General features: G+C 36.7%; 1 protein-coding gene across 1 annotated transcript in view; it reads right to left on the bottom strand.

The window, feature by feature from the left end:
- Nucleotides 1–24,746, bottom strand: part of CSMD1 (CUB and Sushi multiple domains 1) — a gene marked incomplete at its 5' end in the record, with an annotated part of 865,314 nt that overhangs the window by 380,164 nt on the left and 460,404 nt on the right. The window contains 2 exons of the mRNA XM_018088901.3: nt 4,010–4,087; nt 20,520–20,632. Coding sequence (XP_017944390.2) covers nt 4,010–4,087; nt 20,520–20,632 — 191 coding nt within the window. The remainder of the gene's footprint in view (nt 1–4,009; nt 4,088–20,519; nt 20,633–24,746) is intronic.

Here is a 24,746-nt window from a genome sequence, read left to right on the forward strand (position 1 = left end):
ACACTGAGATCTTCAGGCATGGGAATGGGCTACCCAGGGAAGTGGTGGATTCTCTGTCCCTGGAGGTTTTTAAATGCAACTATTTAGTCCAATATTTTCCTTCTTAGGGAAACAGTCTTTCATTAACTGAAGAACAAAACTTTACTAGTCATCATTTTGCTTCTGTCAAAGTTAATTTACCAGTAGCCAAATGTCAAGAACATGAAATTGCCAGTTTATTTGAAATATGAGCAATGTATTTGTAAGCAACAAACTTCCATCCTAAAATTTTTAACTTTATTTTACAATGTCCTAAGCCATTTGTGCCAGTTACTCAACAACAAAATAAATAATGACTGATGTCATTAATTCTTTCTTACACAGAATTAGCAATGTAATCCTGATTTGGTATTAATCACTATAGTTTCAACAGCATGTGTCATTAATTCAACCTAATGTGCTGCAACCAATTAATACTTTTTCTCTAAACTCATTTGTTCTTTGGCTCTACATTGAAGAAATAATTGTTGTAAAGTAGCTCTTTTTATCATCTTCAGTGTGAAGAACTCTTCAGATATTCTGTAACTCAACTTTCAGCAAATGCATTAATCTTACACTAGAATCATGATCTTCAAAGCATTTAATGTGTTTTTTCTGGTATTCTAAAATACATTTTCAAATAATACAACAGAAGCCTGAAATTGCTTTCATGAAGTAAAAGAGACTTTTATGCTGTGAATACCTACAGATATCTCACTTTGTAAAACCTAGTAGTTCACACACCACTTTGAAAAGTGAGATTAAGTTACTCAGTATTCAGTAATTACCACGAAATGTTAACATGGTTCAATATGAATGCCACATTTCTAACAGTATCACTCAGACTTCGTCTGTTAATCTTTGTTGCTGTTTCAGAATGTGGATGTTCCCTGCAGTTTGCTGCATCATGTGGGGAGCCACTTTCCACACTGCATTTTGACAAGAGCAAACTTAGGAAATCAGCTCTTCCAGGCACTTTATCTTCAATTCTGCTTTCCTCTCCCAGCATTACCGCACTGGCAGATTTGCACACAACACCACATAAACCGTATAAGCATTTCCATTTTTCACCTGATATGATGTCTCTCGCCTCACTGAACTTCCTTGGCATTTACTGTGAGCTTGATGCATTCCTGTGCTCTGTCCTCCTCCTGGTGAGGAGGTCTGGAAATGTGAGGCTATCCTGTGAATGTAGCACAAGGGCTGAGGTCATTAAAGGCCTCTGGGGCAGTCTGCTCTCTTAACCCTCCTCTGGGCCACACAGGGCCCAAAGAGTCACAGATGTGCCGAATAGCAAGTCTGCAGTTATGACCCTGCCTTCCCAACATTCTGTGAGCTGGTGTTGTGAAGACATGTACTCACTTGCTATCCTTTGCATGTGGTAGTAACTGCCTGGCACGTATCAGAGGCTACACTTGAAAATATAAACTGCATTTCTTCTGCTTGACTAGAAGATGGGCCTTTTATAAGGACTATGGCTGCCCTTGCAGACCAGTGATGGTCTGTCCTTGCAGCTCACTTCATTAGGGCTCTACTTCTCTTGGATATACAGGATGCTTCCTGTACAATCTCTGCTGTAGAGATAATACTCAGGTGTTTCAAGATGATAATCACCCTCTGAGAGAGTTACTGGGCATAAATATTGCCATGAAAACATTCATTCAAGAGCCAGCAATCTATATTTTTATTTACTCAGTCACAATGCAAACTGTAGTCATAGGACTTTTAGAAAAGGCCAAAACCATTAGGAACACAGTCTGCAAGCTTATTTCATGTTAGAATAAGAGTGAGTGATGATAGCAAGATGGGTCAGGCAACTTCCTTTGGGAATATACCATATATATCAAAATTATAAAAAAAGTGGGTAGACTAAACCTGCAAGTAATCAGATGGACACCATTAGATGTAATTGGATTGGCTTTCCCTAAATAGTTTCAAAAATACAACTCTCTCTTTCTCCTCTGAGAGATTAGCTTCATACAACCAAGGGAAATATGCTGACTGGATTTGGCCAGTGTTGAATTCTACCTCAGAAAGAATCGTGTCTTGCCGGTACCATCCAAGGAGTCTTTCTGCTGTGTCTTTTGCAACCGGACATGTCTATCTCACATTGTCCTCTTTAGCCACCAGCGTGCTTGTAACAAACGTGGGTAGAGCCCTTCCCAAATCTTCGTTCATGAAGCCTAGCCATGAATTTGAATTCCACCTACAGCCCATAAACCAAAATCCAAAAGCAACCTTTCTGCTTTATAGAGAGAGAATTTTAAAAAGATCTAACATGCAAAAATGGTGAGGGGTGTTACTATTTAATTTAGTATTTAATTATCTTTTTGTTTTAGGTTTGCTAATTGGCATCAAACGATAATATCCACTCTTATCAGTTCTCTAAGTCAAATTCCCAATTACCTTTTCCGTCTACGTAATTACTAGTAAGAAAAATGGTTAAATATTAAAGGCTTACATCAGAAAGAGTAGTAAAATACATTTGAATCCAACTGTTTGTATTTTAATCTTACCATTTTTATAAGCTTCATATATGTGAAAGTAATGGTAATAATAATAATGCACTTCTTAGATTTATGTCAAGTCAAAACACAAAAAAGGCAATTTACATTTGAAATAAACAGCAATTTTAAGACTGCCTTATAATAATTTTTCCATAGCCTGCCTTCCACTTTCTGTAATTGCATGGGATGTTTGACAGCATGTGCTCTGGGTGTAAGCAGAGATCACACAGCTTCCAGAGGTAACTTATAAATAATGAAATAATCACCCATTCAGATACAAACACCAAAGAGATGGATCAACTTTTTTGCTACACCTTGCATAAAAAGTTCCTTTTGAGTGCCACACCATCAACGTGCAACATTTAAAGCAGAAAACTGTCATTCCTCTTTTGTTCCAGTGAGCATACCAAAACACTGACTTTGTATTAAACAATTCACTGCAGAAACACAGAGACAAAATCATATCCCCTAGACATCAGCTTTCAAGATACTCATTCTCTCTGTACTTGCAGAATAGCACACAATAAGGCAAACACAGCCTAGCTTTCAGTCCACTGAATTCACTGTTATTTCATGTGGAATTAATTTATCCAAATACATCTTAGTCATTAGATTTACACTTTTAATGAGTTCTGGGTGAACACTGGCTTACCCTTTGGTTTTCTTTTCTTTTTTTTTTTTTTTTCTTTTTTTGGAGGGGGTCTAAGGGACTCTTAGTTTTCAAAATTTAAAAATATTGTCTTTTTCTTGTTCCAAGGCTGGCCTGATTAATAGAGAAAGAACTCTTAGAATACTACTCAGATTGCCAGTTCAAGGAAAGTGATGCTCAGAAAAACTAACAACCCCATAGTCCCATAGATAGCATGTTGATTTTAGCCTCACACTATACATGGGAGAAAAGGTGTAGAGGGAGAGAAGAGATGTCATTCTAGAGTGCACTAGGCATGCAAAGATGGGAAAGTGATGTTGTGATCTCCATCTTCTTCAGAAGCTGGGAATTACAGCATTTCTTAACCTTTTCTGTGCAAGACTGGACAGAAACTATGTCATCAGGACATAGTTTGGTAAGGAGAGCAAAAATTAGAGCTGTGATATTAAGTGAGGGGAAAAAAAAAGATCAGAAAGTATAAACAGATACAAATAATGCTAAGATACCTTCACTGTCCCCAGTACTGAATTGTTAAATTCTACATGGCACTGTCCTGCCTGGATTTCCTAATTTGCCTTACATCTCTGAATTCTAAATATCCTCATATATAAAAATATTGTTCTATATATAATACAGGGGTTTTTCTACATACAACACCATATTCTGCTTTTTACACCCTGAGTATTACCAGTGGAGTTCTAATAAAGGGATGATTGAAAACGTAATAACCATTTTAGGACCATAGCTTCCCAATGTCTCTCTCTTTGATTTGTACATCTAAAAGGACTCCATAAGATATATGCAGTCACTAAAAATAATGGTATAAACAACTTACAGACAGAATTTTTGTGGTTGCTGTCTTTGCTGGGCAACATCTTGACTCCTCTTGATTTCAGTTCAATTGCTTTTTTCACTGAGAGACAAAGCAAACAAAGAAAAGGTAATCCATTATTAAACATCATAAAATGGACATATAGTAGCCAAATCATACATTACAATAATACAAAGCTACACAGGACTTCTACAGAAGATTGAAACAACTGCAGTTTCTGTGGTAATCCAAATAAATTTTTACAAAAATACAACCATTTATCATGTTTCAGAAGATGTTCTTTTTAAACAGACATTATCAGGATTGGCAATATTTTGAATTCATGTTTGCTTAGATTCAAAGAAAAGAAAACCCTGTCCTAATTTTATGTATGGATTTCCTATGTTTACCACTGCATATGACAAAATCTTAAACATTTTTAAAACTTATTTCATACATAAAATGTACAAAACATTATCTACGCATGTTTGAGGACCACAAGCTTTAAATGTGATATTCACATCTGCTTTAATTGATCCACTCTTCTGCAGTAGGTATGTTTTTGGTTCAGTTTCCTAAGGAGATTAACACAGTGTGTTACATTACTTGGCTCACCTAACCTCTTTTGAGTCTACAGGGCAATATGAACTGAATTAGAAAGAAGAAAGAGTTCTCAAAGGGGCAAAGTTTTGTGAGACAGAACAGATGCATGAGAGGTTTAATATCTTTTTTCTCTGTTTATTCAGCTGAATGGCTGATAAACTCCCAGCTTATCCCTACTAAGTAGTTAGGGCACCATAGGAGGGATCAGGAGCCAAGTAGGAAGAGACATGAGAAGACACTAGTGCAGTTGTACATTAAGGAACGCGGTGGGTAGAATTTTAATTGTAATGGTAGAAGAAAAGGGTAAAAATACAGGACACCATCACAGGATATTAACTATTTCTGTGGCTTGGGAACAAATTGTTCAGTGCAAAGTAAAATCAGATGTAGAAAACAATTGTGAAACGAACCTGGACAATTCAAAACTATTGTGCAAAAAGCAATAGTCATAGCAAAATAGCAAGTGCCTGACTTTGTGTATCAGAATGCTAAAAATGATGCATGCCAATAACAAAAAATAAAAAAAGCAGTAATTCTTCCTTGATTCATATTGAATTTTTTCGGTAGATCTTGCAGTGGTTAATAATCTTAAAATGCAGTCATTTATCCAAGACATAAACAGAAACAAGAAATCAATTTAAACATTTCCTAAATGGCAGTATTTAGTACCTCATAGTATATAAATATATAAATTAATACTAGAGAATGTCAGTTATACTTTTTGTCAATACACAATATAAATTTTATGATTACCACACCACACACTGATCTCTATGCAAATATTTTTAAGAAGTGAAGTGGTTGAAACAGCAAGTTAATGTGTCTTTAAATATTGCACAAAAAAACATGATTCCATTGTAATTATTTCCATATTAGAATTCTAATGCTTTTGCAGCCTCAGAATGAGGTTGTTTTTCCTTAACTGCTGAAATTGGGCAAGTTCTGCAGAAAGTACTTTCTGTATGTATGCTGCAAGTGCAGTCATTTACACCTAAACCTACAAAACAGGTGTTCAGATGATGAAAGATGATTGAAAAACAATTGTAGCTGCATGGTATGAAATGGTTTTGATAGCAGTGTGGTATTTTCTTTTCTTCTAAGGCGGGGATTGTACATTGTATAGACACATCAATGTAGAAAATAAGGCTGATATTCCCAAGACCTTCTGGAAGGGCAAACCTCATGGATATGGTGTTCTTAGGATTATTTTCTAGACTTTAGTCCTAAAATTTCCGCCAAGTGCCAGCTTATGTTCTGGTTTTTTAGACTGCATAACCAGTCCATTAAAATTATTCCATTTAATGTAAAATGGACAGCACAACACTTGTAGTGAATATCTGGGATATTTGTCTGCAGCTGTGGTACCTCCACCAGCATTAATTTCTCAGTTTGTAAGTATATGTGTCATGTAAAACATGTGAGCAGTTCTTGGAGGATTCAAAATCCATACATTCATGAATGAGTGGTAAACCCATTGAGTTATTATGCAGTGGACAGAGAAAAGAACTATACTATCCTTTTCATTGCCCTGTGACCCTATTTTATGGTAAAAATGACAATCATCACTCAAATTCCCTGTGACAGTTCACTCATAAAGGTATTTGTTAGATGCATTTGAAACACACCCTTGTGAATGAGGAAAAGTAATACCTACCAGCTGTATTTGAAACACAGAGAACACAAATTGAACCTAGAGGTTCTGACCTGACATATGAAAACATTTTGACTCTCATGCATTGAAACAAGTCCTGTAGTTTCTATCCTTGGATTTTTTTCATATGTCAAGAAAAAGGCATTTTATATCTCACTGAAAGAACATTAGATAGTAGATTCACAGTACTTATGATCAGTCATCTAAAATGTATGTTTTATGAAGAGAAATACCTAAATCAAGGGGGCGATTCATCCTCTTCTAAGATAGACACAATGAATCCTCCTACACAGATGCATTTTTCTCTCCACAAAATATAACACATACCACTTGCTCAAGCTACATTTTAGATGGTAACGTTAGGTGGAATGATCTTTTATGCCTGGAGAACTTTAACAGTGAAATATAGATATCTGTGAGATATATGGATCCATAAGGTTAGTCTGATATATAAATAGCAAAATTTTGCTTCAATTATACATATGTGTAAGTTTTCATATGTAACCTATACAGTATTTTTTGTAGTTTTAAAAGGTATTAACCAAGCATAGTATTTAAAATAAAAACTGTTCAACCTCTGAGAAAGAAACAGAGACCACTGCACACCACAGTTTCAGTGAAACAGATCAACCTCTTCTGTAAATACAAGAAATATTCTAAATTGCATTTTTATAACAATTTAAATACCATTTGAATACCTTTTCTGAGGTACTTATCCTTTACTTTCTCATTTCTCTTTCATTAAAAATGGTTCTCCTGATTTCAAAGATGATTTACCATTTAGGAGCAGAAAAAGAGGAATGGGTTTATATTAATAATGTCAGAAATGAACAGCACTTTCCACCTTTTAAGTGATTACTTTTGAAAATTTGCATAACTTTCTGCTGTCTTCATTTAAACATTCAGTGAAGCTTACTGAATTAACCTTTTCTGGTAATCATAACTTCAAGGGTCTTTTGGTGATGAGTTACTCGTTCAGGGAGGAAGGCAGAGCTGAGTACTGGAAGTCCAAGACAACCTTGTCAGCCTACTGGAAAGCACTGGTGGCATTCCTTAGACTTTTGCTATAGCTAAAATAAACTCAGCTATGGAAAGATTTAGAGGAGCATTGCTCATGTTCAAAATGAACTCCCCTGTCTTATAAATTTAAAAATCTATTAATCAGCATATTTTTGTTAAGGATGAATGAGATCATCCTTAATTTAACACCCAAATACACATAGACATCTTTTTCTTTTTTGTCTTAGAAAACTGGAAATACAAAATATTTTTGTAAAAGTCTTATGTCCCTAGTGCAAATTTTTAGAAATAATGCACCTTAAGTGCACCTGAAAATGTTTTTATTTTTCAAAAATATTCTTATTTTTGAAAATTAAAACAGTAGTTGGTAGTATCAGCTTTATTTCTGGATTCATAAAGCACACCAGCATACTATGCTTTCCCTACATTACTAACTCTCTATAATTCAAAAGGAAATTTTTCTCCATTTTATTCTTCTTACATTCATTTCTGAGAGAGGGGAACTCACAAAAGAATTGCTCTACTGCTGTTATTATTTTAAAACCCTATTATACACAGCAGCTCATTACAGCATGGATGGCTTCCTAAAATTACTACAACGAATTTTTTTTAAAATGCAGTTTATATTCCACAGTTTTGTTTCCCAGGATATGAAGATAGGAGACAGTCACCTTTCAGATCCAGCTTCTCCAACTATAAAGTGGAGGGTTTTTAATAATTTTTGTTTTGGTTTAAATTGTGTTCCTCCTATCTGACATGCAAGGTTTTATGGAGAACTTGTAATTTGTGGTTGAAGATTAATTTCAAATTATCTGTATTACAATATCAAAAATATGTGTGAATTTGTCATACATTTTCAGGGTGGATATGACTTTCAAGTAAAAGGTGGGTTTTTTTTGGTTTTGTTTGACTGATTATGAATGAGCTAAAAGCTGTACAAAAGCAAAGTAGCATGTATTCTTTAGCACCAAGAATTTGCAGTCTTATTCTCTGGTTGTGTAAGTTTGCTTAGGGGAGACAGGACAGAAATTAGTAAGAAGAAAAGCATGGAGAAGTGAACAGAAAGTGAAGATACTGAGAGGCCCATTTGTAGGGCATCACTGAGAAATAATTTAATCTAGAGAGGGTTTTGAGGTGGTATGATATCCTTTAAAGATAAAAAGGAAACTGCAAAGAGGAAAGATACCTCTGCAGTTCCATTAAGGCTAGAACAAGAACTTACAGACTTTACAGAAAGGGAAATTTTGCTTACATGAGAAAAAAACCTTTTTAACAGTAAGAGCGATTAAGCCCTGGAATAAATTACCCAGAGAAGCTGTAGAACGTTAGTCATCAACACATTTTAAGATCATGTTAAATTAAGGTCTGAAAACAACAGCCAAATATGTTTGCCTCCTCTTTGATAGAGGATTAGCTTATCAAGATAGGTTTCTTAAACCTATTTTCTTTGATTTCTTAACAGTAATCAATAACCAAAAGTCATTTGGCTGAGAAATAGTAAGTGGCTAAGACCTTGGTGGGTTTTTCTAGAATTGTTAGCATATGAAATTATTTCATTACACCTACACTTAATTGCATGTGTACAAGCAGGTAAATGTTGTGCAGTACCCAAGTCATATCAAAGCCAGATAAGGTAATATACTACTTGGTTTACATAGTGCTATGTTTGATCTAATTTACCCTCTTTTAGTTCTAGTGTGACTCCATAACAACAGAAGTTACACTTCCTGTTTGTTCCTAACATTTTCTCTAACAGTCTTTGTGTGTGTCTTGGATGACATAATATGTTTTTCCCCAATTACCCAAATACATGAGTATCTTGCCAGTTTTTCTTCCTGCATGAAATAACCTCCAAGACCTCAAATACTGGCTACCACTCAAAGTTAAAATATTCTGACATCATCTGCTGGTACTTCCTCAAGCTGCTCTGCTGCTGCTCTGCTGAGTTCAGCTCTTGGCTGCCTTTCACTGCAGATTTTTCCCAAGTACAGATATGTGAAGGTAAAGAGGAATAACATATTGCCCAGTATCTGGTGATCACAAGAAGCACCTTTCCTGTCCAGCCTTAAGCTCTGTGTCACCTTAAGTATGTTTGTATCTATTAAAAAGACTGACACTTTGTGTTAAATATTCTTACTGTTTCAGTAAGAAACAGTGATGTGCTTGTAATAACATTCATAGGATTATTCCTGAAGGAAATTAGCAAATTTATCTCAGTACAGTGCAGGATTCATCAATTTCCTTTTGCTTTAGTTTCACTGCTCTGATTTTCTTCAAGTTGAGTAATTTTGTTGCAAAACACAGTATTTTCTTAATTCAGATTGAAAAGTCCAATTAAGTGCACCATTTGCTTTGCATTAGTGCCTAATCCTTTTTGTGCACAACTATGGGATTACTAGTATTTTTTGGCCTTGGAAGAAATAATCTACATTTTCATATTTGGCAGCATCGGTAATTTCTCTGCATTCTGCTTATAGATCAAACATTTCTTTCTTATTACTCAAAGTCATGTGGGACCAGTAAACAGATTGTTACCTATTTCTAGGTTTTCTTCTGTTTCACTATGGCTGGTTGTACCATGAATTCTTTTAAAAGTTTAGTAGTTGTGAGAATAAGAAAAAAACTCAGCCATTCTCAAACTTAACATTCACTTCAGTTTATGAAGGGAATGTTATAATATGGGGCTTTTTTATAAAACAAGGTCCCAGATTCAATAACCTAGGAGGATCCTTGCAAGTTTTCTTCTCATCTACCCATTTGACTTTTGCTGAGGCATCGCAATTTTCCATAGGATCTCTAATTTAAACCAATGCACTGGAATAGTCCAACCCTCAGCAGTTTCTGTATTCCTTGCCTGAAAAGTATTCTAATACACTATCCTAGTGTTTCTCTCACTAATAGGTTTCAAAATCTTCCCTACTAATCAGTATTATAACTCCAGAGCGCTTCACAGTAGGCATAGATGTTTCTACTATATGGCTATGTGTAAAAGCTGTAAGTTCATGATCAGTTGGTTTCCTTGTTCCATCAGTTTAGCAAAGTACTGCCTGTCACTAGCAGATCTTCCACCTGCTCCCTGTGCTGGAAATCTCTGCATGCAGTACTAGTGAATAAATGGTACAGCCTCAAGATAAATTGGTGTCACAATAGATTTTTACACAAATCTTTCTTATTCTATGTGTATAAGCTGATACAGGATCTGCAAGTTTAAAATAAACACAGTCATTTGTTTTCCATTAACATTTTCTATGTCACTTAGCTGGCCCCTTGCCCTGATGAACTGCCTTAGCTACTTTGTGCTTTCAATGTATGATATATCATAATAAAACCACTTCAGCAGGCATCAAGTCTTCAATGTCTGCAGATATCGTCCACAGTTATGGAAAATAATACCAACACAATTTGCTCTATGAATATGCTGTTGCAGAACACAGAGAGTAGTAGTTTGTAGAAATTGTCTCTAAAAAATAAATCATAAAATGAGATCCACTCAGCTCCCTGTTTGAATGTTGCTTCAACTATAGTCTTTCGAACACTTCTAGGGAGGATAACAGCATGACAAACAATAGCTGAAGACTGAATAGCTGTTAGATCAGCAACTGCTTAGTGCTGACATCATGAAGCAGCTACGTTTGAGCCTTTTCAGCAATGGAAACTTTACTGGACCCTTAAGAAAGAAGTATGACTTAACAACCTGATTGTAACCAGGTACAAGCTTCTACCTTTAATGAAGTACTTTTTGTTTCTCTGGAAAATGCCGAAAAATCAAGGTGTAGTGCGTTGACCCTGGCTTGACACTAGGTATCCACAAAAGCTGCTCTATCGCTCCCCTCTGCAACTGGACAGAGGAGAGAAAATATAGCAAAGGATTCATGGGTTGAGATAATGGCCAGGAGATAGCACTCACCAATTACCATCATGGGCAAAAAATGCTCTAATTTGAGATATTAGTTGAATTTATTACTAACAAAATCAGAGCAGGATAATGGAAGTAAAATAAATCTTAAAAGCACCCTCCACCCACCCCGTCTCCTTCCAAAGATCTATCTCCTGCCCCCCAGCAGTGCAGGGAGACAAGGAATGCAGGTTACAGTCAGTTCATCACAGGTTGTTTCTGCTGCTGTTCAGGGACAGGAGTCCTTCCCCTGCTACCTATGGGGTGTCTCCCACGGGAGACAGTCCTTCATGAACTTTTCCAGTGTGAGTCCATCCCATAGGCAACAGCTCTTCACTAACTGCTGCAACATAGGTCTGTTCCATGGGGTACACTCCTTCAGGCAAAGGCTCCAGGGTCCCCCACAGGGCCACAAGTCCTACCAGGAAAACCTATTCCAGCGTGAGCTCCTCTATCCATGGTCCATCAGGTCCCTGCCAGGACCCTGCTCCATTATGGGCCTCCCATGGGGTCAGCCTCCTTCAGGCATCCACCCACTCCTCTGTGGGTCTGCATCACAGGCTGCAGGGGAACCTCAGCTCCAGTGCTTGGAGCACTCCTCCCCCTCCTTCTGCACTGACCTTGGTGTCTGCAGAGTTGTTCACATTCTCACTCCACTCTGGCTGCAATTTTCATCTGCATGATAACTTTTTTCTCTTTTTTAAATACGTTATCTCAGAGGTGTTACTATTACTCCTGATGGGCTTGGCCTTGCTCAGCAGTGGGTCCATCCTGGAGTCAGATGGCATTGGCTCTCCAGGACATGAGGGAAGCTTCTGGCAGCTTCTCACAGAAGCCACCCCCGTAGCCCCCCTGCCACCAAAAGTTAGCCACACAAACCCAATACACAATGGTTCATAATAATATGCTCCTATATGGTGACCTAATAATAAGACTTTTTACTAGAATGTTCTTGTGTTAAGGCAAATCTGTATGCACTCTTTGTCAAATGTCTCACTCTCTTGGCACTGAGAAATTCCACCTAAACTTTGGACTGAAATTCTTGAGGACAGAACTTTATCATAGGGTCCAATTCTTCTGTACTTTTAGTAAATGTAGTTCCTTTAGTGTATTAGGGAGGAGTTTGAACATACTGAAGCTTGAAAACCAAGACACTGTTAAAAGCTTAACAAAAATCAATATTTATTACCAGGAGGTGGCCAACAAAACAAACAAACCCAAAAAAGAGGAAGGAGGAGAGAAATAAGCCCCCAGCACGACCTACCCAGTCACCCAGCTGTTGCCCATAAAGTTATCTTGTCGACCTAGCATGCCCATAGCAGAAGCTGCATCCTTGGAGAGTCAGTAAGATCACAAACTGGCAGGCGTCCCTGCCAAAGGCAACATTGTCCTTGGTGTGAAGTTAGCTCCTCCCAAGAAAGCACTATCTGCTTTTTATACCATTAATTGAGTGACCAGAACCTCCCAGGTGTGGCCAGCACCACCCAGCCCGAGGCCCTCAGTCCCACCTCCCGCTTATGTAAGTGCCCCTCTTCTGTGCACGCGTGGCTTTCCCTGTGCCTGTGTACTGTACTTAGGGGGGTCTTTTCCAAATGAGTCTGGGGGCATCCTTCATCCTCCTCCTCCTCAATCTCTCCTTCAAGCGACCTTGGAGGACAATTAGCCAATCACAGAACACCAATTAAAACAAGAAGCTCTCTTCAAGGACAACTTTCCCATTTATCAGTGCTTGTTTTCCCATAACTTGTCAGGGAAAGAGCTTTCACAGGTGGCAGGGCCAAACACAGACAAAAAGTATCAGCATAAATTCACCCTAGTACATTTAGATATATATTTTTTTCTTTTTGTCACTCTGTGTCAACTTTTGGGCTTTTCTTAAAATTTTGAGAAAAACAGATATTTTTGTGACATCGAAACAGATAAGAATGCATGTTGCCTTTATGAGATGTCAGTTTTAACAATAAAATCAAAGGTAATTTCTAATGCCAAACACTGAAAAAGAAAAGGTTTCCACGTTTTAAAAATGGTAGGAAGAGAGCCAGACAAGGATGTGCTGAACTCAATATATATGACAAATTACTGATTGATATATATTGAATGCATGAGACCATAAGATGTCAAATATTGATTTCATTACTACAGTTTTTATTGGATTAAAATTCTCCTTTTTGATCAAACAATCTACTTTTAGAGATGAGAAAATACAGGCCAGTGCTCGATGGTGTTAGTTATTTTGTATTCTCAGGTATCAATGTAGGATACATTATGTGACTGAAATCAGAGTGCAAAAAGGATAATTTAAGTTGATTTCCAGAGGGGGGGAGCTATTCACTATCAACAGTCACGTACAAAGATTTGGCCAAAGGAATTTTACTTTTAATAGAAAAAAGATTTATTCCTTCTGACTTCATAAGCATTCTCCAATAACTTACCTCATTGTAGGCTTGTACAGTTGAATAAATGTTTTCAATCTAAACCAATTATACTAAACAAAAGTTCAAGGAAATATTTTAATACACTCTTACTGAAATCTAAACAAGTAAAACTAAAAGACTCAAAATAAATTACTTACTGATACCACGATGACTGTACTTACAGGATGTAAGAAATACAACATGACACAACAAAAAAAAAAGGAAGAAAAAAAATGACAAGCATAGTCTACCTATATCAGCCTTGACAGGTATACAAATAGAGTTAAGAAAAATTATTTGTGTCTCCAGGGTATATAATTTAGTTTAATATGATTTAGCTAATTAATTTCCTAAGTGTTCATGACTTTTTAAAAGAAAAAACAGAAGTAGGACAGAAATAAACATATGGAGGGAAAAAAGGTAAATGCAGTTTTAGCTGTAGATAAGTACTACTTATTTTGAGACAGCTAAAATCATATAAGTGGGTCACTGGAAGTTTCAAATAGCACCAATTGCATTAAGTGGTGAAAATTACTTCCAGTCAGAGGTTTAAAGAACTCATCCTCCTAAGTTTATCTAGGAGACTGAGGGATGACTTGGTGCTTCAAAAAGCTAAAAAAAGACTTTTAACTCTGTTGAGGGAAAATAGCACTACTGGACACAAAAAGACCAACCCAGACTAATACAATTGAGAAGACAGCACTTCGTATTTAACAGTGTTTGTGTTAATCACAGAAAAGAAAGAGCAAGAGAGATGATGGATTACCATCTTGTTGACTTTTTCACATCAAGATGGTTTATTCTCTTGATAATAAAATTTAGCAAAATACAAATTATTGTCTCAGTACCATTTTAAAGGAAAAATACATATTCAGCATCACTTAAGAGCTAGAAAAGAATAGGTTTTTCTGGCTTTCTGATTTTATCAATTGCTTTTACAAATTTTATTTTTGAAATTTACTCTAAATAACAATTATAAATGAAACCCCTGATTTAAAGTACCAAGGAAATACTGCAGATTCTTTTCATTTATTTGCAACATCATTTCTAGGGGTTTACTGAATATGTAGGAAGGATAGACGCACATTTATATGCAAACTCAGTGAACTATGAAAATTCGTTGAAAGAAGTAGCAATTGCAAGTTGATTTTATATTACTTCACTCATAGTTTTCCATTAGCACATGTTTATTTCAGCAGCCTCTATTATATTCATTGTTTGACTTCAGGATTATCTATTTGTTAAATCCTGAATTATTGAAGGTAGTCAAACTCAACAGATAGATAACTTCTGGTACATAATTATCAAAATAGCTAGTCCCTTTTTGAACCTCCCTGAAAACTTGCCAAAAATAGCATACTTTATTCCAAACACCCTACAAGAGAGGCCTGAGTTACTGTGAAACACACCCAGTAATCATGTTTTGGAAACTTTCTATTCTATTTGTAGGAATTTTGAAATAAATATTTAACTTAAGCAGACTAGTTTTAGCTGTACAAAAAAAAAGCATTGTGGTTTTTTCCCCCGTTAAATAGAAACTAGAAATATTAAAACAACCTACTGTTCTGGAAATAAGCAAAAGCTAAGCAAGCATAGTGTACATGCCGTAAATATGCAAAAGCAGGGGATTCATTATCACACCTTTTAAGTCATCCTGTGTACATTGATAAGCTTTGTTTCTGGGAAGTGCTAAGCTTTCATCTCCTTGTGAGCCTGTTAATGATACTTCACCTCTGGGGAATTCATGTATTTGTGAAGCACTGGCATAAGACAAATCATAACTCTGCTACTCCCACTGAATATGAAAGAATCTTTGTGTATCAGCACAGGAGAAGGTAGAGGAATGGAAAAGAAAAAGAAATTCATAACTAAATGAATTGTAACATCTCTTCCCCCTAGGACAATGCTACTAAGGAACAAGGCAGAACAAGAACTGAATCAGATTGTATCCACTGGGAGTGTTGATTTCAATGAGACCAAAGTTGCTGGTATGGGAGATATGAAGCAGACAAGGCAAATCACATCACTGCACTTTAATTTGTTTTTGTGGTTTTCAGGGCCATTTAAAGCCACGTCTCCTTCTGACTAGGAACTCTGACACTATGAAAAAAAATTCCATAGATACACAGAGAAATTGGGACATAAATATTTTTATTGATGAAATCAATGTTAAAAGACCAAAAATCAGAAGAAAGCAACAAGGTAGGTGGGGTGAGGAAAAACAATAAATACCAAAACAAACCCTTCAGTCTATACCCAATTAATTTTAAAAATTTTCTTTAAACTTCTTCTCTAATCTGATGGAAGACGGGACAATAAATATGATGCAAGGGGAAATCCAAATACCCACCATTTGGATACATATTTTAGATTACATTGTTTTATTTATACATTCAGCTTGCCAAGCATTTTAAAATTACATATAGTTTTAAAACTGCATATAGTTAATGTATTCAAGTGTGCAATTCTAGTACACTGCTTTAATTTTTTTTCTTGTTAGTGAACTGGTTTTCTTGACCATGTTAAAAATGGGGCATTAAATATTGCAAAAAATGCAAGCTTAGAAAGATCTGAAAATTTTGCTGAACAAATAATTGACTATACATAGCTTTAAATCAAATTGGTAGTTCCAATATTTTAATGAAATAGATTATAATAATTCTGCCTGTCTTATCGAAGACCAAACAAAGAAAAGAAAATTAAATTGCCTGCTTATTAGTATTAGTTTTGGCTGGCTGGAAAAGGCCAAGTTACAGCTATAATATAGCTATGATAACTTGATTATAAACAAGATATAAATTTGATATGAGTTGAAAAGAGTGATTAAAGTATATGTATGCTAACTGTATAAAAAGTCTGATAATCTGAATTCTTACTAGGAAAAGTAAAAAAAGTCTCTTATCCCATCATTGTTCAGAGGTGGGATTGCTGCCTTCAATATTGACTTGCTTTTGAAAAGCCAGTGAAGTTGATATGTGTGTTAGGTTAGGCAGTAATAAGCTCACCTGTGCACACACAGAGGAGCACAGGGAGGTGACAGTGGATGGCAGAGACGAAAACCACCTCACCCTGGCTCCTCCAGGACCATCACAAGTCCATCTCCACAACGGCAGAAGAAGTGCAGAGAGTTCTGGGCAAGTAGGGGAACCCGAATACCAATGTGGAACCCAACCTCTACCCTGGCCTCCCCAGGGCTATCCCTGGTGAGACCCAGCCCACAGAGCCGGGGGATAGCTCACACTAGGAGCTCTCCCACCACTTCAGAGGCTGAGGGGGGTGCCTGCCCAGGAATACAGGGCTCATTGTGGGGTACAAGGGAAGAACATTTTGGGATTGCACAAGGTTAATTACGGAATATTTAAGGATAATAATATCAGGGAAAGGGATGGATTCAGGTGCTTTGGGGTAGAACACATATGAAAAGTACAGGAATAAAGTAATGGTAGGGCTGGTTGCATGTAACATGGGGCTGGTCATTATGCTTATGTGACCAAGCCCTGTGTAGTGGCTGTACCTGTAGTGGCATGGCTGCAGGGGTGGTTTCTGTGAAAAGCTGCTAGAAACTTCTCCCATGTTAGAGCCAATGCTAGCCAGCTCAAGACAGATCTGAAGCTGGTCAAGGCTGATCAGTGATGGGATAACACATTTGAGCAGGGAAAAAGTTGCTGTGCAGCATAAATTGCAGCTGGAGAAAGGAGTGACAATGTGTGAGGGTCGAGACTGTTTTGCCTGTGACAGTAACACAATATGTTTTATCTTTCCTGTCCTGCTGGGGTGTGGAAGTGATTGACTTGGTGGACACCCGGCATCCAGCTAAGGTCAACCCCCCCTGACTTTATGATGCAATCTGCAAATGGACAAGCTACTGCTTTTTGAGGAATATCTTGTGATTTTGTTTTGTGAATAACATTTATATCTGACAGCTATTAAAAAAAAAACCTATGTGTTATTAAGACTCAAAAATACAATAATTTACTATCTGGCAAGGCACAATAGGTTGCTTTAATTTAATATCTGAGGACTGCAATCAAAATTACAAATTCTTCTATTTTCCCAAAACAATAGAGACTATTGTTCTTGTGTAGCATAATTATACACCTTCATCACACACACATGATTGAACAATGCAAATAATCACAAAAAGACAGCACAGACTGACTTTAAAGGACTGTTCCTTCTAAAAAGAAACAAAAGGAGAAAGCAGTCTAAGTAATGTTAAAAGTAGAGTCCTGAGTGCCCTGAGGACAGTTGTCCAATATTTAGAATCTCTGGGAAATTAGAACAATCAAAAAAATTCTTATGATTTGGTCAGACTGGTAATGGGGACTTGTCTATTGGTAAAGTGAGTGTTAAATGGTTACTTCAAAAGAATCTATGTATTTACTATAACTGTCTCAAAGACAAGATAGTTCAACTACATATCAATCCCAACTACGTTTGTGTATTCTGGAACGGTCCATTTAAACTACTGTAAATAGTTGCCCATAAGGAAAATGTCTCTCAGAGGTCTCAGAGTCATAGAGCCTGCACTGCAGGATTTGCCCAGATGACAAATATAAAAATTGTGTCTGGAGGCAGTCAGATATTTGAGGCATCCTTTTTCACTGCTAGGTTTTCTTCCAGAAAATTAGGTCATATATGTCACAGGAGGTTTTTTGGTGATTTGTTTGTTTGGTTTTTTAACGATCAGCTCAAATAATTATGCAACTCAAGAAAAGCACTAAGATGAAAATATATGTAAAAGTTGTTGAATTTTAGCAGAAAAAAGTTTCTGAGAACAAAAACATGATGGAGAGGCTGAGAGAGCTGGGAAATTTTAGCGTGGAGAAGAGGCAGCCTGGGGGAAGCAGGAATCTGACTGGTGTGTATTAATAGCTAAGAAGATGAGAGGGTGTAAAGAAGGTGAAGACAGACTCTTCACAATGATATGCATTGGCAAGACATGAAACAATAAGCAAAAACTGAAACACAGGAAATTCCACTTGCAAATAAGTGAAAACATTTTTACTGTGAGGGTAAACACTGGGATAGGTTGCCCAGTGAGGTTGTAGAGTCTCTAATCTTGGAGGTATTCAAAATCCACCAGACACAGTCCTGGGCAGCTTTCTTTGGGTGACCTTTCTTTGAGGAGATTAGACAAGCTCCAGAAGTCTCTTCCAATCTGTGTTATTATGCAATTTGTGGTACTAGTAGACTAGTCTAGCCGTAAATATTGTTACTTCTGCTTAAAATAAAATCCCAAATAATTACTTAGTTTTCAAATACATATATAATACAAATAATTACTAGTGCTGTGTAACAAAAAGGATGTAATGAAGCTGTTAGATTAACCAGCCTTTTATACGACTCTGAATTTTCATCCTATGTGTCACTTTCTCTCAGGTTTTAACACAGTTTATATCACTAACATGGGAATTTGTTTAATTGCAATTGAGCCTCATAAGATAGAGGGCTGGGGCTCACGTAATTCAGAGATCTTTGTATTTAATACAGTAAATTTTATAAAACTGCATTTCAAAACAATTAACTTCAGAAAGGAAACTTCTGTAATTGTAAGAATCTGAATTGCAATAAGAAACTTCCACTTGTCATTCACAAGCTATGTTCTACATCAGGGAAGTTTACACTTACACCCAATACTTCGTGTATTATGCAGAGCAACAGATATACATCTGAAATAATGATCTCCCCAGATATTTCCTAAAAGCTTTAACTTCATGGTAAGTATTTGTCTAGAGATAAGATATATTGAAAAAGAACAAAAGCTATTTTCCCATGTATGTTACTTTATACCAAACTTCCCCTTTTTATCCTGTTGATTCATAGTTTTCTGGTGCATTAGCAAGATGAGTCACATTGTTTTTGTGATCTCCAGTAAATAGGCTTAAGGCACAGAGTTAACATAAGCAGTACATTTAAATTCATAGTCACCAATAGTGGTATTATATATGCATCCTTGGTAAACTTTGAAAAAATAAGTTGTAAGTGCAAAAGATCACAGAATACATACTTGTGTTGAGTTGCCACAATGAAATGAAATTTCACAATATTTTTTTTACCAAAATAATCAAAATATTTTTAAAACTGAAAGAACTATGTATGTTAAATGCTTTTGTTGCACATGTATGTCATAATCACCAGAAGCATATATTTGTTGCAGTATGTTTGTCATTTCTAAAATGATAGAGGTCCCAGAGTTTCATGGAAAAAAGAAAGGTCTAAAGTAATAAATGATATGATGGTGTGGGAGGTAAAAGGGTTGAAACAACTTATATAAGTGCAGAATTTAAAAGTAAGATAAATTAAGAATCTCTTTTACTTTCAATATAACCAACATGTCTTTCATCTTGAGTAGTGATTTATGAAGTACAAAAAAAAAAAGAAGCCATTCCAAAAAATTGCATTTTAAAAAGTATCTAGGTGAACATAAGTAGAAATTGACAACAACACTGACATCCTTTTGTCTTCTTTTAAAGTTTTATATGGAAATCCATGTAAGAGCCTGAAATATAATTTGTACTATACTATGGTTAAGTCAAATTTCCAAATGATGAATGTAGCTTTCGAATAAGAGTTAGATTTTGAATAATGAAGGAAGACAATGTTTAGATGGCAGCATGCCTTTGTGTGAATTAACTTTCTGCAAGTTGCATTCCAGACATGTTTTTAAAGCAAAGATCAGACTGAATGCAAAGCAATTTAGACAAAATGAGCAAGCAAATATATACTTAGAGCAAACTGAATTGTGAAGCACACATACTTCTCCCAAAAGTAAATCCCTAGAGATGTCTGATCACACAAGGATAAGAGATACTCAGCGTAAGAGCAGTAGTAGTATGAGTCAGCTGTTTACTACAAGTCTGATATTTAAACATAATTTTCAAATTTACCCCACTTTAGTGATGCTTAAAGGTAAGGAATTTTTTTGCTGAACTTTTATAAGTTTCCTACCTTGAAACTGAGCATTAAATCCCTTTCGTCGGTGATTGCTGTCAGACGTGAAATGGAGTCGTAACCAGTTCTTACTGCTGATAACAGGAGAAGGTAGATTCATGCCAGTCAACCTGGAAAAAAAGAATCTAGTATTAATGATAAAAAAAATCATGTGGACACTACTTAGAAAAAAACCCACCAGATTCAAAATATGTTGACTGCAGTGATTCACTATCATCTCATCTCAAATGTATTACTAGTTAAGTAACTATTATTCTGTAAGAAATGTGAAGATTTTTTTCCATTACACCTATCCATTTTATGATCAAAAGTTGTATTTCCAAACTATTTTTTCATTAATTAAAGAGGAAAAGCAGTCTTGTATCAAAATATTAACCACAAAATAATCATATTCATTTATGACAAAATCTCTTCATTTGACTCCCTGCTGTGGTAGTTACTTCATGGGAAGCCAAATCTCAGGTATTGAGAAATGATAAATAAGGGTTATAGATGCTAGTTAATGTTAAGCTTGGATGGCAAATTATTGATATGAACTGTCCTGCTAGAACTGATGTTGTGTACATTAAGTCCTACCCTCATTTAATGAAAAAAGAGAAGTTTAAGCACAACTGAATGCAGGCCAACCAATTGTCACTAACTGTGGTATTATGAAGAGTGCACACAGGGATTTTGTCTAATACAGGCAACAGGGCCTTGGAACACATTGGATCATTCCAAAGTCATTAATTACACCACACCATTTGTTAATATGAACACACTTGAGTAGCTATCGGGGTGCCTGATATGGTGCAAATTACTGTCTTAGTTTACCAGATGGCTTTTTTTGTTTTTCATAACCATGCTCCAGGTTTCAGATTTAGCTTTTCTTTTCTGAATAACTCTGGAGGACTACACAAAATAAATTTCTCCTTTTCAATAATGTCAATTACTTGAAACAAAACTCAAACCTATTAATATCAGAAATTCTCAGCTAAAATATAAAATGTGTGAGTTTAGATTTGCCAATACTAGAGTAGACACAGTTCGTATTATTGGAGCTAAAAAAACTCCAAACTGAAATGGGATTTAGTCTCTCTCTGAAATTAATATGGTGACATAGATGCATTTTTCCTTGGCAGTATGAAATTCCAGAGTTTCATTAAATAGTCCAGATTACTAGGAAACTCATCATGTGTGGTGGTTTCACTCACCCCTCTGGGGCTGGAAATGTTGGTCCCAGGTGAGTTTCCGATGCAGGGCCAATCAGAGCTGCATTTAGCCCCTGTGAGATTAGCATATTACAACAGCCAGGAGGAAGTTGTTGGCAGAGAGAGAATTGAAGCCAAGAGGAGAGAGAGGAGAGAGAGGAGAGAGAGAGGAGAGAGGCTGATGGGCCCCTTGCCCAAGCCCCTCTTTCCCCCCGCCCCCCGCAGCTGGGCTGCTGGGGGCCCAGAACAGTATTAAAACTGGACTGGGTGCTGTGGCCAAACGCTAGGGGGTTTTCCCCCACTGCCCTGGAGAGGCGATGGAGTGGGGCTTTAGAGGCCAGCTGGGGGCTAGAGCCAGTCCCCCCTGGCAGGTAGGCATAGCACTGGAGCTGACAGACAGGCTGAGGAGTAGCCCGGAGTGGGCTGGAGTCATGACCCTGGAGAAGCACTGGCAATCGTGCAGAGCTGGAAGAATTCCAGGCAGAGGAGAGAGAGAACTTCAAGCAGTCTCGCTGCCACCTGCCCCACAATGGCAGGGGAGGGGGAGACCTGGAGCTGAGACTGAGCAATGGAGGTGGACCAAGGGCTCGGAGGTGCCTTATGTGGGTTTGGACGAGGGCAGCTGAAAACTGAAGGATGAGGAAGCAGGGGGGAATACCCCCCCCGCCACGTGAAGTTGAGCTGAAGCTGCAGCTGAAATAGAAACCAAACCAAGCAGGCTTCTTCTGGGTAAGGCCTTTTGGTGAAAACTATTTGGGGTATAAAAGACTGAGCAAAAACCCAGAAACCCTGCAACCTGGAGAGGAAGAGTGGACATCTTACTCTCTGGGAGGAACCTTCACGAAACAGGGAGAAAGGATTCAGAAGCTGACTCCCTGTAGCTCGTGATGAAGACCTGATGGAGCAAGTGTTCCCTTGCAGCTCAGGAGGAGACCTCAGCAGAGGCCAAGCAGCTGGTAGGGATAAAGAAGATCCCTTCCCTGATACTCCAATGAGAGAGACTTTAGCTCTTGTCCTGGAGGGTTCTTCTTCTGGATTGATGTGGGAGGACCCCAGGGGTGGTAGAAATTGTATTAATACTGTGTATTTATTTGCTTTTTAGTTTCTATAGTTTTTATTCTGTTAGTAATAAATTTTGATAGAATTCCCCATGCTGAGTTGTGCGTGTCTGAGAATTTCTCTTTCACATTGAGGCAAATTGTGGGGAACTTAGAAACTGGAATTTTGAGAACTGTGAAACCACCACATCATGTTAAGAAATACTGATGTTGGAAAAGTCTATTCAGAGTTATGGCTGAAACCCTTTTCTTTCTGTAATGGAACAAGATCAACATACTGAAATATAGAAATTCTTACTAGATTTCTTTTTTTCATTAGGACATACAAACTGCATCAGAGAAATTTCATTCTTATTTATGATCTCATTTGCTTTATCTAGTTGTTAACAACATAAGGGACACTCAAATCCTAGTTAAAAACAACTTCGATTGAAAGAAAAGGAAGATTTACACTCTTCATTCAATACATGGCATTCAATAGTTCTTAAAGGTGTTGGTCAAAACATTCCATCTTATATGCTTCTAAATATCACACAAATGGACTTTTATTTATAATTTATGTATTCTTTCATATGCTCTTTAAACCATTTTAGAGCACCATTCTAAATATTACTAACTATCAACTGGCATTTGCTTTTTCAAATCTACTTAGAATTTTAGTGTACCTGTAGAAAGTACTAAACAATTAAAAGAAAAAGTAAAAATAAAACCATATGTGGAAAACCAAAACTATATCTTTGCTAGTACCTCCTAGCTATTGACAAAATGTATGCCAAATCTAAAACTTTTTGCTATAGGCTGCAGTTCATATCACTGAACTGATAATTCATTTGTCCAAGTATACTAACTTATGTCCTGGAAATATTGTTTTTGTGGTTGGTTTTCTTTTATAAATGAAATATACATGTAGTAACATTCTATCTAGCTTATCCAGAGCTCTGGATTTCAAAGCTGGCAAAACTTTGGGCTGAAATATTAAACTGTAACATGAATTATATGGTACATTAATAAAAGAATAAATAAAGATCATTATAAAAGCATGTTCAGAGCAGACATTTCCTTAGTTACCCTTCTCATTAACAGACACACAATACACAAGATATTTTCAGATCTATGTGAACTCTGCAAGGTACAGCTAAATAGTCTCAAATCTCCCCATCATATTATGAAAGATAATGATAATGTGATCATGACACAGAGGAGTATTTTAAACAACTTATTTTATCAGAGTTCTAATTTAGCTGTGTGATCTCTATGCTACTGAATTCTAAATAAGAATATGTTCTTTACAAGAAATGCTGTTTGTGTTTTAATTGGAGAAACTGAGAAAGCGAAATAAAGCTCAGTGGTTAATTTAGATGTAAGGCTGGTTTAGAAGCAAGTTATAATCAGTGTATAGTACATTGGTGTTTTTTTTTTCTGTAAGGTTTTCAAAACCTCTTCACTATAGAACCCAAATTCAGAAATTGCAACAAATTCTGGGAGGGTTAGACTAGAATCCTGTGGCCCACATGTGACATAAAGGTGGTGCCCCTACAAAAATGCCACTCTGTGGCATTCACCACGTGCAGTGAGACTTCCCATTGAAAATTTCACAGTTTCCAGTAATGACAAATCTAAAAGTTTGTGGATACAGTGTAAAATTCCTCTTTACATGTTAATTGACCATTTACCTGGAAATTCTGGAGGGCAGGAAACCCAAACTGTGTATGAAAGAAAGAGGTAGGCATGGTTACTGTTAAAAGTGGCAGATTGCCACCTGAATTGGTACAGCAGGCAGATCTCTAACTCACACAGAAGTTGAGACAGTATAAAAAACCTGGTTTTTTTCCCTTCTTGCTTATTTCTAGTTTGTTGTTGTTGTTGTTTTTGGTTTTTGTTTTGTTTTGTTTTAATCAGGAAACAAATAAACTGTCTATCACACAGCAAAACACAAGAAAAAATTTAATAACATTGCAGGTGTGCTCCTCAGAGAA

The sequence above is a fragment of the Manacus vitellinus genome, unplaced genomic scaffold (genome assembly GCF_001715985.3).
Source record: "Manacus vitellinus isolate BGI_N305 unplaced genomic scaffold, ASM171598v3 scaffold_11_pilon, whole genome shotgun sequence".
Classification (NCBI taxonomy): domain Eukaryota; kingdom Metazoa; phylum Chordata; class Aves; order Passeriformes; family Pipridae; genus Manacus; species Manacus vitellinus.